The sequence below is a fragment of the Catharus ustulatus genome, chromosome 5 (assembly GCF_009819885.2).
Source record: "Catharus ustulatus isolate bCatUst1 chromosome 5, bCatUst1.pri.v2, whole genome shotgun sequence".
NCBI lineage: Eukaryota > Metazoa > Chordata > Aves > Passeriformes > Turdidae > Catharus > Catharus ustulatus.
In genome coordinates this window covers 30,502,373-30,517,244 of record NC_046225.1, presented here as the reverse complement: position 1 = coordinate 30,517,244, position 14,872 = coordinate 30,502,373, and the positions used below count along the sequence as shown (strand labels likewise).

Genomic DNA, 14,872 nt, shown 5'->3' with positions numbered 1-14,872 from the left:
GATATTTTTTATTAAATTAAGAGCTATATTGGATAACTTCAGGTCTTCAGAAGAGATTTTACACTTAAAAGTTTTATTCACTTATTATTCATGAACTTTTATGAAAGAATGGGAAATAAAACAGGCCCAAATCATGTTTTGGTATTTATCAAAGCATTTATTTTTTAATTGCTCTATTGAATCAGTACCTTAGGATGTAGCTGTTTAACTTGCAAACCTGATAAACAGAAATTTATTTTACAATTATTTTATAAGAATTACAGCATAATTTACCAAAAAGCATTTGGCACCAATTCTGGTTAGAAAATTACCTTACATTGCAAATAATATACTGTTTGCCCCAAAGCTTTATACGGTTTCTATTAACACTGAGTTAGTTTTCTCACTAATGTCTAGTTGAAACTCTCACGAATCTGATGGATGAGGAATAAGGACAGTGTCTTGCCAAGATTATGACATAGATTCCTTTGTCTAGATTTGAAATGTGAGAGAGGTCTTTTTATTTCACATTTTATTTTATAGGACTGCACCAGACAGTGCTTTTCCTTTTAAGTTATTTTAGGTAGCTGTAACACAGAAGTCCTTGATATTTAACTTCTGTTTTATTGGGATGCTAGCAAGTCCCACCATATATATTACTGGAGTAGGCTATTACTGTAGTTGCAATATACTTTAATAGAAACATTAACTTTTTTTTTGTCAGTGTAAATTTTACTATGGCCTGGAGCATAGTAAAAAGAGGGTATGTAGTATTTCTCTGCACTCTGACAGCTTTGCTATGTAGGTAGCATTAATACTTTAAAAGGAAGCAGACATCCTTTTAAGTTCAGACAAAGGTCTCTGTATAATACCTAGACATAGTATGATTGTAAATCTAATTATAATAAGCTGTCTGGAAGGTCTTAATTTTAGTCAATCAGTCCATTTTATTTTGGTTTTCACTTTATCAAGCACTGAAATGCTTATTTATTAGGATCCTCCTAACAAGGCATCCTAGTGCCTAAAGGGTCTTTCTTTTTGAAAAGTACGTTTTGTTCTCATTCACCTTTCTGCCTTAAAAAGTTGGAGTCTTTTAAAATTTTATCATTACAAGGCCTAATATTGCTGAAATGAGGATGTGGGGGAACAGATTATTAATTGTAGAAAAAACATAATGCAGAGTTCCTTTTTTGGCAGACCACTTTGAGACACATGCCACATGATTTCAACATGCAAAGTTTAAAGATATACAATGAAGATGAAAAAATGGATCCTGGTGCAAGTTCTGTCTTCAATTTGATGAGTACAAATGTCAACAAATGCACTGATTTAAATTGAATTAAATCAACTTTAAGCTAATATTGCTGAGTGTGGAGTGATGTAAAATGTACATTAATAAAATGTGTAAGATCTCTTTTCTTGTTTTTCTCCTCATTACATCCAGAACTATTGCTTTCTGGGCCCTTCACGACAAAGCCATGCCTTTTATCACTGAGCAGAATAGCAGTTTTCTGGCAATACAACTAAGCCTGAAGAGGGAAGGAGTAGAAAAGAACTTCTGAAAAAGTAACACCAGGAAGGGTTGGTGGAAGAAGTGGTGAATGTCAGGAAAGCGAAGCAAGGAAAGGACAGGTAGGAGGGAAGGGCCAAGGGAGACAGAGAATCCTGTCCTACAGCACTGCAGTTTTTTGATGTTCCACCATCACAGAATGCTTTCCAGTCTGCTTGTTAGGCAGATGTTTCAAAAGCATTCTGAAACAGAGATATATCCTCTTCATCTCTGTGGAGGAGGAATTGAAGAGAATTGGCAAGACAATTGCTACTGCTGCAGCAAGCTTGAAACCAGTTTTCTTCACAGAAAGATGTGAAGTACAAAGAACTACAAAGCAGGTTTCCTTTCTCATACCACTGGTGTCTCAGTCCTCACTGAAGGGCTTGGAAAGATCAGACACATTCCCTGCTTAGTTTTTTATTTCTCTGCAAATATTGCCAAGAAATACTTGAATTTATGGTAGTTTCTGTGAAAATCTTAGAGCATAGCTCAGCATTGAAACCAATTAGGTATTAACTGTAAAGTCTTTGGTCATACTGGATCTGGCCTAGACATTAAGTGGAAGTTAATCAGGGAGTCTGAAGATTTTTATATCACACTAGCTTTTGAATATTTAATAATTCTGGAAATAAATTACATTGAGTGCAGCAGTGGACAAGAAGATTTCATTCTGCTTTTCCTAAATTTAAATATTTAAAATACCTTTTGAGTAATTTGAAAAGTGGAAAGAGTTCAGTCTTTCTTCAAGTTGCTCATGCTTTTGGCTTTGAATTCCTGCTTGTACTGAGAATCCTAAAAGGCATCGATGTATCCAGTTCACATCCTCTTAATTTGCAATCCAACTGCTGTGAGCTGATTGCTAGCTTTTAAATCAGGAAACTCTGGACTGTCAATACCAATTGTAGTTGAACAACTTACAGTGCTTCTGTGCTCTGCTTGGAGCACAATTAAGAAAGCCTGAAGTACTGCTAACAGAGTGATTTTTAAATGCTTTTCTGTATCTAGCTGTTGTCTTTCCTACAAAACTGTGGTGAACAACAAAACTGAGAATCACTAACTACATCGTGGGCAACTATATACTATAGTAATAACTGTAGTACTAACTATAAAATCAGTGTTGTGCAGCTTAACTGTTCCTTCCTGATTTCTGGTTAGATGTTACAGCAGTGAAACAGGAACTCAAAATAATTATTTCTAAACCTACTGAGCAATTATATCGACTTAGTAAATATCTGACTTACAGTAATTTCACGACCATAAGGTGCACCCTTTTGACTAAAATTTTTGCCCGAACCTGGAAGTGCGCCTTATAGTCTGGTGTGCCTTATATATGGGCAAAAGTTCGGAAATTTGCCGACCCGGAAGTGTGAGCCGCGAGCCGCGGGGGGAGCCGGTAGGGCCGCGGCTGCCGGGTGGAGGCGGGGCCGTGGGGCCGTGGCTGCTGGGTGAAGGGGGGCCTGGGGGCCCATGGCACCCCTCTTGCCGGGTACAGGCAGGCCCGTGGGCCCGCGGCGCCCCAGCAGCCATGCCCCAGCCCCGGGGAGGCAGCACAGAGCGGCAGGGGCCATAGCCCGGCCCCGGAGAGGTGGCACGGAGCGATGGCCGGCATAGCCTGGCCCTGGGGAGGCAGCATGGAGCAGCGGTGGGCATAGCCCGGCCCCGGGGAGGTGGGGCTGAGCAGCGGCAGGCATAGCCCGGCCCCGAGGAGGTGGCACGGAGCGGCAGCAGGCATAGCCCGGCCCTGGGGAGGCGGGGCTGAGCAGCGGCAGGCATGCCCCGGCCCCGCCGGGTACAGGTGGGCCCGGGGCCCATGGCTGCCGGGTTGAGGTGGGGCCAGAAAAAATGTGCACCTTATAGTCCAGTGCACCTTATATAATGTACAAAGTTGCAAAATTTGCCGACTCCCAGAGGTGCGCCTTATAGTCCGGTGTGCCTTATGGTCGTGAAATTACTGTACTTGTTCTTAAAATGTGAGTTCCACAGTTAACTTCACAGTTTGCTGGAGATGGTGCATTTTCCTGCCTCTAAGAGAGTCACTAGGTGGGAATATGTTATCTTAAGAGGCGCTTGGTCAGCCATGGCAGTTGGCATTTTGGAGGAGTTCCACTCCTCTCTTTTCCTGGCAGCCGGGAGACACTGCAACTCTCTTACACCATGTTAGTGGTGATCGATTTGGGACTTCTCGACGCTCATCTCCACACTGGACGCTGGGGAAACACTGCCTTCTTCATTGCATCTCTGGCCCAGGAGGATGAGACCTGAGGCAAGCAAAGGCAAGGACTTCATAGAATCATGGAGTATTCTGAGCTGGAAGGGATGCACAAAGATCACTGATTCCAACTCCTGGCCCTGCACAAGACGCCTCAAGAGTCACACCCTGTGCCTGAGAGGATTGTCCAAACGTTTCTTGAACTCTGCCAGGATTGGTGCTGTGACCACTTCCCTGGGGAGCTTGTTCCAGTGCCCAATCACCCTCTGGGTAAAGAACATTTTTCCTAACATCCAACCTAAACCTCCCCTGACACAGCTTCATGCCATTCCCTCAGGTCCTGTCGCTGGTCACCATACAGTAGAGATCAGTGTCTTCCCTTCCTTGTCCACTCACAGTGAAGCTGTAGATCATAATGAGGTCTCTCCTCTAGGCCAAACCGACCTCAGCCACTCCTTATATGACTTCCCCTCCATACCCTTCACCATTTTCCTGACCCTTTTTTGGACACTCTCTAACGATACTACAAATGCCACACTTCAAAATTCTATCTCATACCCAGGCAAGGAACACAAACTAATTACAAAGAAAACTCCAAAGACCCATGTGAAAATAGATTCAGAGGATCATCTTGCTAACACAAAAGCTACTAATAACAATTTTTAAAAAGTCTTGTTAAAATATATTAAAAGTCAGGCATTTGCCAGAGAGAGAAGTGGAAGGTGATGAAGTGTCTTTTCAGGAATTAGGCTGAAGTGTCAAGTGTCTTTTCAGGAATTAGGCTGTAGGGAAAAGCAAAAGTTGTAGTGATATTCAACACAAAAGTGATAGAGCAGTTTTCAAAGTAAGCTAGTTCTTTTTTTAAAGGAATGGAGCCTTAGTCCTAAGAGGAGAGTACAATATAAGGCATTTTAGCACAGATGAGTGAATTTCAAGTAACGACTGAAGGATGCGTGTGTTCAACTCTAAAGATCTAGGATGATACTGTAGGACTAAGAAGTATAATGTGTAGCAAATTTTGGAGGGCAGCCATGGTACTAGAAAGATGGTGCCAAATGAGCTGTTCCCAAAGTACAACTTTATGGAAACAGCAAAAACTCTGATTTTCACATCAGGAATATCTGTGCTGTAAGACTGTAAGTGGAAAAAAAGTAATGCAAATGATTATTCATTGTTCCCTGTAGTACAAGAATGGGAGGGGCAGCTAATGTAAGGAAAACAAAATTTTTAAAAGTTCTTTTTCATATATCATGATTTGTCTTGCTATAGAGCCTCTCAAAGGTCAGGCTGATAAGCTAAAAATGGAGTTCACACAGGGTGAGAGTATTAAACGTGGTGAAATTAATTCAAGCTCTAAAGCTGGAAGTTTGGGAATTGTAAACTTCTGAGAACATATCAATAATCCATCTGTACTTGTATCCTGTCCTCAAGTGTTCGCTGTTGCTCATAGGTGGAGAATGATGCTTTGCTAAACTGACTGGTCAGATTTTGCCAAGGTCATTCCCTGTTTCCTGTGCTGGTAAAAATCTGGGCCTCATCTATAAGCTCAAGGTGCTCAAAGGTAGTAAAATTGTTAATGGTGTCTGGTTGTCTTGCTGCAGCTCTGGATTGAGAGTCCAGTTTTCCTAAATAATAATGGGAGTAGCTTTGCTCACAGGAAAATATCTTAGAAGCCACCTGAAGGGTGCATTGCCTAGACCAACAAAAAAAATTGATAGAAACAATGGTGGCAGTGTAAAACCATCTGTAGATAGCTGCCTGAAAAGATTTGAAAAACTACAAAGGAAAAAAACAAAGCTGCAGAATTTTTTACTTGTAGGATTCTTCAAAATCTTCATATTTTATGCAAAGTTCACTATTACTGGGCGTTCATTTCTGAACATCTTAATCAAATTTTCACAGGTACAAGATTTTGAAGAAGTCAGGTAATTGGTAGCAATATTTCATATTTAATTTTGCTCTCTATGAAGACAGTAAGAAAGTTCCTGTTGGTTTTAGCTGGAAGAAACAACCCAGCAATGCTATTGTAATAAAGAAGCCTAGAGTACTATTTAATATAGACGTCATGGTATAACTTTTAACTGTGCAGTCCTAATTATGCAACTTTTTAAAGGAATTTCTCCTACTATTTTTTTTAATTAGGGCCAAATGTTTTTGTATAAATAGATAACTTGCTGGTATTTTACTAGTTACTGAGGGAAAGTAACTATAACTGTTTTGGGTGGATATTTTCAGCTTGCTGGTAAAAATCTCTTCGCAAGTAATAAAAACCTCATTTTAATTTTGAAACACATTTCATGACTATGCTCCACTGCCTGTGCAGTTGTCAATGCTTTAACAGTATTAGTTATTGGAATTGCTCAAAGGCATCAGAAATAGAAACACTTTGTTCCTTGCTGGAATTTCAGTTCATCAGCCAAGCAGAATTACTGCTTTCTCCAGGCACGTTTTTGAAAAGACGTTATTCCCAGCCTACAGCCTGTCTGTCAATACATGATGAAATTGTCATTCTAAAATAGCTACTTGTACAGTGGAGTGGTGCTTTCTTGCATACAGTGTGACCAAACCTATTTGCTGTTGGAAATTTGGACTAGTAACAAAAGAATACAAACAGCTGTCTTTACCATGCAGTCATCCATAATAAATGGCAGATACACCAGATGAAGAAATGTTATTTTTACCTATTTGTCAAGGCCATGTCCTAGTTTATTACACATTTGGATTTCCAGAGGAGCTGAGATTTGTCTATATCCCAAGGTTGATGAAGAGATGAGTAATGGCATATGGTGACATGATTGTGGAAATCACAGGCTACATCTTTATGTATGCTTCAGGGCATTGGAACCTTACACACTTGACAGTTTGAGATGATTTGCAGCCCTAAGTGAGACCTTCAAGCTCCTTTTCCAAAATTTGAAATACTTTGGAAGGGACTCCTGAGATACCATCTGAGCCACAACCTGTATAATTCACCCATTAATAAAATGAGGCTTGGGATGGAATTGAAACAGTCTGGAGTTTATCTGTGTCCTGGTTTAAAGGGACAGTATTGCCAGAAAAAGAGAAAGGCGAGACTTTTTTTCAAAAATGGATGGTGAAAAATTCCCTCCCTCCCAGTTTACTATAATTTGGAAATTAAGGAACTCTCAGGCAAAAGGTATGGGTTTGGAATAACAGTTCTTTACTGATATATCTACAAGACAAACAAAAACAACATCAGCTATGAAAAAAAATCAGTGACAGAACAGAACAAAACTCAGCCTCAGTCCCTTTTTCCAGTCACAGATGCCCTCCTCCTCCACACAGTCCCGACAGAGCTTCCCCGTGCTGCTGGCTCGGGCTCTGCCGCCCCCCATGCCCCGCGCTGCTAGCCTGGGCTCTGCCACCCACTCCCCGCGCCGCTGGTCCTGCCTCTGCCAGGCTTTCCCACCACTGCTGGGGCTGGCTGGGCTCCAGCTTGGCTTGGGGCTGCTGCGGGCTCTCTGTGTTGGCAGCTTTTAGAATATGGTTAATATATTAGCTGCCCCGGAGTACTAGCCGCACTTCCGGATTTCCACCCAAATTTTGGTCAAAATGGTGCAGCTTGTATTCGTGAAATTACTGTAATAGTCTCTCCCTTATTTCTACCTGAAATTTTATGAATAATTTCTAGAAATGTCCCAATCTTAGCCGTTTCTGACTGCATGGAGAGATCTATTTCCCGTTCTGAACATCACAGGGGCAAATAGACCATGAGAAGTGAACCCTCCTTTTAAACAGAGCCTGTTCCAATAGAGTGGACAGAGAGCCATTTTGCCCTTCTAACTCAAAGTCACAAGTGTTGCCTGACTTGATTTAAAAAAAAATCAATAATCCCTGTCCTAACCATGAGACTAAAAATAAAAAAGGTAGCCACCCCATAGCCTTATCCAAAGTCTCATGACCTCCTTCAAGATGGACTGAGAAGGTCCTAGGAACAGGTCTCCCAAATCCCCAGAAATGCTGCAACTATCATGTTTTTTCCACTCTTTATAAATTTGTATTGCTGTTTCCATTCAAAATGCTGCTCAGTCAGGAATTGGTTCAAGGTTTTGGTAACAAATGGGGATGTCTGCCTTAAAATTCTGGCCAGGGTTATCAGCTAAACAAGGTTGCAGAATAGGTTTGCACATTTGTGCGTGGTCATCCATGTTTGCATGCACCTGACAACTGGTGCTCTCTTGGAGTGTACCTTGGGTCAAGGCAGGCCAGGGAGGGCTACTCATAGCCATTACAGGTGAAACAGGTAGGGTAGTTCAGCTAAACACACGAGTCACAGTGTACCACCACATAGTCAGAAGATGGACCACCACCCATTTTATATACTAGGTTAGATTACAGTCTGTGGCATTGATGGTATACTTCAATTTAAGGAAAAGCAAGTTAATCCTTTTAATCTCTGTGCTAATGTGCAACCCCATTGCAAGCCTCCTAAACTCCAGCTGAGCACAGGAAGTCACACAACACTGTGCCCTGCACACCCAACTAAGTAGCATCTGAATCCTCAGGCTCACACTTCCGCATTCACTGACTAGTCCTTCACTACACTAATATTCCCTGCCTTTGAAGGTAAAATAAACCTGCATTATCTGCCTGTCACATTCCCACTGCTTTGTTCAAACCAAACACCAAGCTGTAGGTGTTGTAATGTAGTTGTAGGGACCGTGCAGCTGATTTGCTCCAAATCACACTATCACAGAGGAGCCACCAACAGTTTTGCAGTTTACAGATACACAATACAGAAGAGGCAACTCCTGAAACAAAGCCACACAGCTAAACAAAGTTCTCTTACAAATAGGGGAAACATAAAAAAGCTACAGAAAGTCCTACAGAAAGTTTTCTACCCTGTGAGACACTGAATCAGTAACTCCAAATCCCCAGTTTTGTAACGGACAGAACTGTTATACTGCAATCAGTGCACAGTAATTTCACGACTATAAGCCACACCATTTTGACTAAAATTTTGGTCCCAACCCAGAAGTGCGGCTTATACTCAAGAGTGTCCAGTATATGAACAAAGTTCGGAAATTTCCCAACCCAGAAGTGCGAGATGCAGTGCGAGCTGAGCTTGCGAATTGAGCACCTGCCAGTAAAACCCACGATCATGCGATTGTTACAAATTGGTTACTCTGTTGTGCGGTGGGGGGGACAGGGCTCCTGCTGGCACCGCGGGGCAGTGCTGAGCCGGGGCAAGCCTGGTGGTGGTGGTGCAGGCAGCGGGCCAGGGTGAGCGAGCCCGGTGGCAGCGGCAGCTGGCCAGGCGGCTCTGCCGAGTGGTGGCAGTGGCAGCTGGCTGAACAGCCCTGCCAAGCAGCAGTGCTGAGCTGGGCCACCCAGCCCCGTTGGCAGCCCTGAGCGGGGCCGAGCCTGCCCGGCCCTGAGCGAGCCAGTAAACCTCGCGATTGTGCGATTCCTTTACTAATTTGTTACTTTGTTACGCATGGATCCTTGTTGCAAACGAAAGTGCGGCTTATAATCTGGTGCGGTTTATATATGGACAAAGAACGAAAAGTTGCTGACACCCAGAAGTGCGTTTTATAATCAGGTGTGGCTTATAATCGTGAAATTACTGTAATTCTGACTTAAGCCTCCTAAAGGTCTCCCCACTTGCCTCCATTCTCCAACAGTCTCTGAGCACTCAGGACCATATCCTAAATGTTCTCTTGACTTCAGAACTGAAGCTACATCACTTCAAATAGTTTCAGCATTCCATTCCTACAGCAGAGGAAATTGTTTATTCCACAGCACAATGGTTTGAAAGATTTTTGTAAGGCTGACAAGAGACTGGAATGCCTCGAAACTACTAAGCTTTTCTATCTTCACATCAGAAAGCTCATTCATGACAGTGGAGTACTCAGATGAATCAATTCTGAAGCTATTACCAAGCATAATGAGAAAATGCTCTGAGTCACCTGAGAGCTTTAATTTCAGTGAATAAAGGAGATGCTAACTAATGACTGTCTAACACGGTTCTGTATCACCCAGTAGTGTATGCCGCTTTATTTAATGTGAAAACATCCAACAAATAATACAGCACCATATAATTTCTAGAGATCACACTTCTAATGTTTCTTGTTGCTGCAGTCTGCATTCTAAAACCTATCTGGATGATGTCAAATCACAAAAGTTTAATTCTCTCTTCCCTACCCCCTCAGACTTTAACAAGTATTACTATGATTTTGTTTTCATTAAAAGCCTCAATGGTATTATACATAGCATTCTCCTTCAGCACAGGAGAATGCAGAGTGAAATCAAGCAGCAGATGACTCTTTATCGCAGAATGAGTAATCATTTATGTTCTAAGCTAAAATAAATGCAAACAAAAAACCAGAAAGCACACCGTTCTAATGTCTTCATTTAGTAACGTACCTTTTTTTGTCCATTTCTTTTGAACAAGGGTTTTCTAAAAACATTTTGAATCTTAATTGTTTTATTTTTCTTTTCCTTGAAAAGCCTGAAGTGAAGCATCTATCCTTTGAACTTGATGTCTTTACTACTTGCCTTTTCCAGTAGCATGGGGTGATGGTTATACTTCTTCATTACATATTCTGTTTTAATCATACAGCCCCCACTAAAATGAGCTGTGGCTCTGGATTGACACTCCCCATCACCATCACTTATTTACCAATTTCACTTCTAAGTGTACACATTTCCCCAACAGCTGAACTGCTACACAGTATTCTGTGTTTTTCTTATAACTAGCTCCTTCATTTCAATGGCATCACAGTTGAGCTCAAGTCTGAAATACAATGCTCCAGCTAGTGTTTATTTTTACTAATTACAGAAAAAAGTTGACACTGACAATTACCAAAATATTTCAGAGCACAACCACTACCTGCTGAGCTGAGCATGAAAATTCATGCCTGCTAGTCTTTCTCCTGAGTATGACTGATTTGACTCATGCCTGACTTCAATAAAATTTCCAGATCTTTGCTAGAACTATAGTTGGTAAGAAAAATGCCTAAATATGCAGCTGAATTTCTGCTCCTACACCTATATTATTACTTGTCTTTGATGAAAGGATACAGCAAGACATTCTAGACCATTTCATAGTATTCTGTAAGTTTAAAACTTTATATGCTGAAGGAGAATTCTCTACTAATACTTCTGAAAGCCTGCAAGGAGCTGCTTTCATTTTTTTTGTAGACATCTATGAAAATCCCAATTTAGTCAATCTGGATGCTTTTTCCTCAACAGAGTTAGAAGCAGAGGAGCATTGGGCCTTTGATACTGAAGCTAGAGCAGGAACATTTCTCTGCCTTCCCATGTGTGATTCGGTTACTGGTCATGACCCCATTGTTTATTGTATATGTGGATCATAAGAATTACTGGAATTCTTATAAATCCCAATTAAATTAAGGGTAAAAGAAAAGCCCACCTGTAATCAGACACCATGTAACTGCATGTTAATGGCCTGTTCAGTGCCCTACTGGGATATCTTAGAGTAATGCTACAGTATCATACTAAATTTCAAGAGGTCAGTAGACTTTTTTTAAATGAGTAAAATCTATTTATATGATTATAGTTATGACTACAGCTCATGCCTTATTCACAGCAAGTAAAAAAACCACACTGGAGTTTATGTAAATATTACTAATGCATACACTAGGAAAAAGTAACTCATGTTATTTAAAAAAAACCCCTTAATTTCAAAAGTTTACCGGAAACAGTTATACTGAGCATTGAAATCTTTCAAAGCAGAACAGAAGTTGTTTACAAGGATCCAGCAGTAATTGATATCCAGCTGCTTCGAGCTGGGCTGCTGATTGAACATGTAGTGAAAGCTGGGCTGAAATCCTGGCAGCAAGAGTCGTGCTACTCTTTCCTATGAGCTGGAATTTCACCCCAGTCTTTACATTCTTTGTCAATTATGGTGGAGCAGCCAGAAGATGATGATTAGAGAGTAGCCAAGTAGACTCTCAGTTCTAAAAATCTACACTTCAAGCATCTGTAAGATCTAAGGGAAGGAGGAGGGAGATTATAGCATGGTTAAAAGGAGTCTTTCTAAAAATGGGCAAGTGGCCATTTCAGCAACAGAGCTGATGGCAAGGCACTGCACACCATTAATAGAAGTAAATCCGAGGTTGACTCCTTGGTGAAGAGACCATCATATCGGCCTTTAACTAGAAAGGAAGGTAAACACAGCCCATGAACAAATAAGCACATGTATGCATACAAGGCATTCCAGGAGCTGAACAATTTCTCTGCATACATAAAAGACCTTGCTAAGAAAAAAAAAGCATTTAAATAATTGCCTACATTAATCCAACTTTACACATTCTTGATAAACTGAAAGGCCTCAGCATTAAAGATTCTAGCACCAGCTACTGGCTTGAAAGTGAATATTTACAAGAGATGAGTATAGGAAGACATGTTGTCTTTCACTGAAAAAGTGTTTTAAGGCAATATCCAAGATCACAATATAGCCACCACAGAAACTGCTCCAATGATCCCTGATACTTTACAGCACCTACACAGGTTCCACTGCTGATATTAGCCACTATCACTAGCAAGGAAATTGGTGATGAATTGCCATCTTTCCTTATCATTAACCCAATTAAAAAGTTGTTCAGTAAGGTAAAAAGTGTTTACATATTTAATTTGAATGACAGATTTCTGAACATTTCCCAAAAGTGAAATGACTTTAACTGGTCTTGCCAGATGTGCTCCTGCAGCACCCAGCTCAGGTATGGTTTTTCTTCTTTGCTCTCAAAAAAAGAGTCAATTTACTTGCATTTCCACCAAGGAGTATTTTAAGAATGGAGACAGTAATTTCTGAATATACACTATATCTATAAAAGGAAGAGGTAACCAGTTTGTTCTCCATTTCCATCACTCTGTGGAACACTATCATCCATTTTTATTAATAGTTATAGCACCCAGGTATGCAGCTAAGAAACTGAAGAACATGAAGGATGTTATTAGAATCATTTTTGACTAAAGACAAGGAGCAGAACTGCATCGCAACCCTACTTTTTCCATTATTTAAAGGTGTGTTTAATTATACCAAGATTTTCAGGAAATGCTATTTAGCTTACACAGTAAGCTATGCCTTATGCACTGTGTTCTAGACAAAGTTGTATTTTAAAATTATGCACAAAGTTAAGAAACTTTACATGATGCCAATGAGTAATGTGTGCTTTCATAAGTACAGTAGCATACATCCTATATACAGACATTGGATGGAAGCCTCCAGGAAGGCTGTTAGCCAGCCATCCACAGAAAGAAGGGAATGAAGATGGTGGGGAGTGTGGTGGAGGGTGCCACACCTAGGTAGACTATTGACGCTAGTCCCACAAGCACCGATGCAAGCACGCTCCTCTGGTCCCGAATAATCATCTTCACAGTTTCACAGAACTGGAAAAAAAAAAGTGCAAAAGATGAGATTTAAAGAGGAAAGCTTTGGCTGCAGAGCTGGCGATGCCCACTCTCTCGGAACAGAGCGACGATGCTACCCCGGAGGGAGGGAAAGAGCTGGGCTAGCACCCCATCACCCCCAGCATCAGCCCCGACTTCAGCTAGAACCTGTAGCTTCAGAGCATTTTAGAAGCGTATTAATTGTTCTACTAATTCAGCTTCACTTTTCTCGCCGCTTGAAGCCAGCTGAGTCCAGGCTCACCGCCGTCCCGAGCAGCTCCGCACCGGCGGCACTACCCGTTGCAGGAAGAGCGGCATCAGCGGCGGCCGGGCCGGCGGGCGGTACCGGCACCCGGGGAGCGGCTGGCCCAGCTCCGGGGAGCGGGGTCGTCGGGGGAAGGGCAGCGCCGCCGCTGGCCGGGCCGTACCTTGTCGGTCTGGAAGCTGACAGGAGCTCCGTATCGGCAGTAGGTGACGAAGTGCTCGCAGTTGTTCCAGAGCAGGCTGTAGGCCGTGGCACCCACCAGCTTCTCCGCCCGGCGGGCCGCCTCCTCGCTGCCCAGCACCTGGTTCTCAAAGAGACGGTCCATGTGGTTGACCAGGATGCTGCCGCCGTAGGCGAAGTCCTCCACTGTGTCCACCCGGACGCTGGCCGTCCTAGCGATGACGCCCAGGATGAGCCGCTTGTTGGTCACCACCTGCTGGATCTGCCGACGGTCGCCGGTGATGGAGGGCAGGATGTCGGGCATCATGTGGGCGACGCGGTTCTCGCCCAGGTAAATGCCGAAGTGGATGAAGAGAGTGCGGGGCACCTCCAGCAGGTCTCCTCGCTTGAAGCAGCTGGTGTCGTAGTAGCGGGGTGCAGGCGGTGGCGTTTCATCCCCAGAGCCTGCGGGCAATGGCCGGATGTGGACGAGGAGCATCAGCTTCTCCAGCAGCAGCGAGGCCGCCTGTGGCACGGGATTCTTCATGGTCAGAGTCGGAAACCCTCCGTACCTCCGAGCAGCTCCTGGCTCCCCGACACCGCTTTTCTAGACTACCGGCGGGGCGGGGCGGGCACCCGGGCCAGCCCACCGGGTGAGGGGCGAGTGGGGAGCGCCCGCCCCGAGAACTGGCTGGGCTTTACTGAGGGGCGCGACGGGCACCCTCAGCCGGCCCGGCGTCCCTCGGTCTGGCCGCGGCTCGGCCCTCGGAATGGCGCGGTTCCCGCAGCCTGGAGTCACCCGCAGCTCCGCCTCGTCTACCGTCCGCGCTACCCAGGTAGAAGTGCACCGAAAAGTGCGAGTAAAGCCCTTCACCCGCCCCGGGGAGAGCAGCGAGGGCTCCCGGGGCCACAGCCGCTTCGTGCACCTTCCCCCGCCGGCGGGACCTGAAGGGGCTCCGGGTGCCCGCCCCGGTCGTCGCGCGGGCAAGCGGCGGCCGGATCGGATCGGTTGGAGGCGGGGGGCGGGATGCCGGGCGGGCTGCCACGGTGCTCGCACTGCAGGGACAGGGCAGGGAGCGTCTCTCTTTCCTGAAAGGAAACAGGTTTCAGAGGGAGAGCGGCAAGTCACATTTATAAATTAATTCGCCCCAAAGGTCCGCCAGCTAAGAATGGGAAACGGCGGAGCGCCATTCCCGTGCTTTCACTTTCATGCTCATCCATTATGCAAATAGCTAAATCCCGGCAATGGAGCCCACAACAGAGCAACCCTGTCAGGTCAACAATGCCGCCCCGATCGGGGCTCGAAAGCTGTAGTAACCAAGCAGGTTCCCGC

General features: G+C 43.8%; 1 protein-coding gene across 1 annotated transcript; it reads right to left on the bottom strand.

Moving 5' to 3' along the window:
* Nucleotides 1-12,331: 12,331 nt before the first annotated feature.
* Nucleotides 12,332-14,524, bottom strand: LRAT (lecithin retinol acyltransferase). The gene is made up of 2 exons (XM_033061437.1): nt 13,544-14,524; nt 12,332-13,115 (listed from the first exon to the last, which is right to left on the bottom strand). Exons 1-2 carry the CDS (start codon nt 14,084-14,086, stop codon nt 12,963-12,965), a joined length of 696 nt encoding a protein of 231 aa, XP_032917328.1. The 5' UTR covers nt 14,087-14,524; the 3' UTR covers nt 12,332-12,962.
* Between the last annotated feature and the right edge of the window lie 348 nt (nt 14,525-14,872).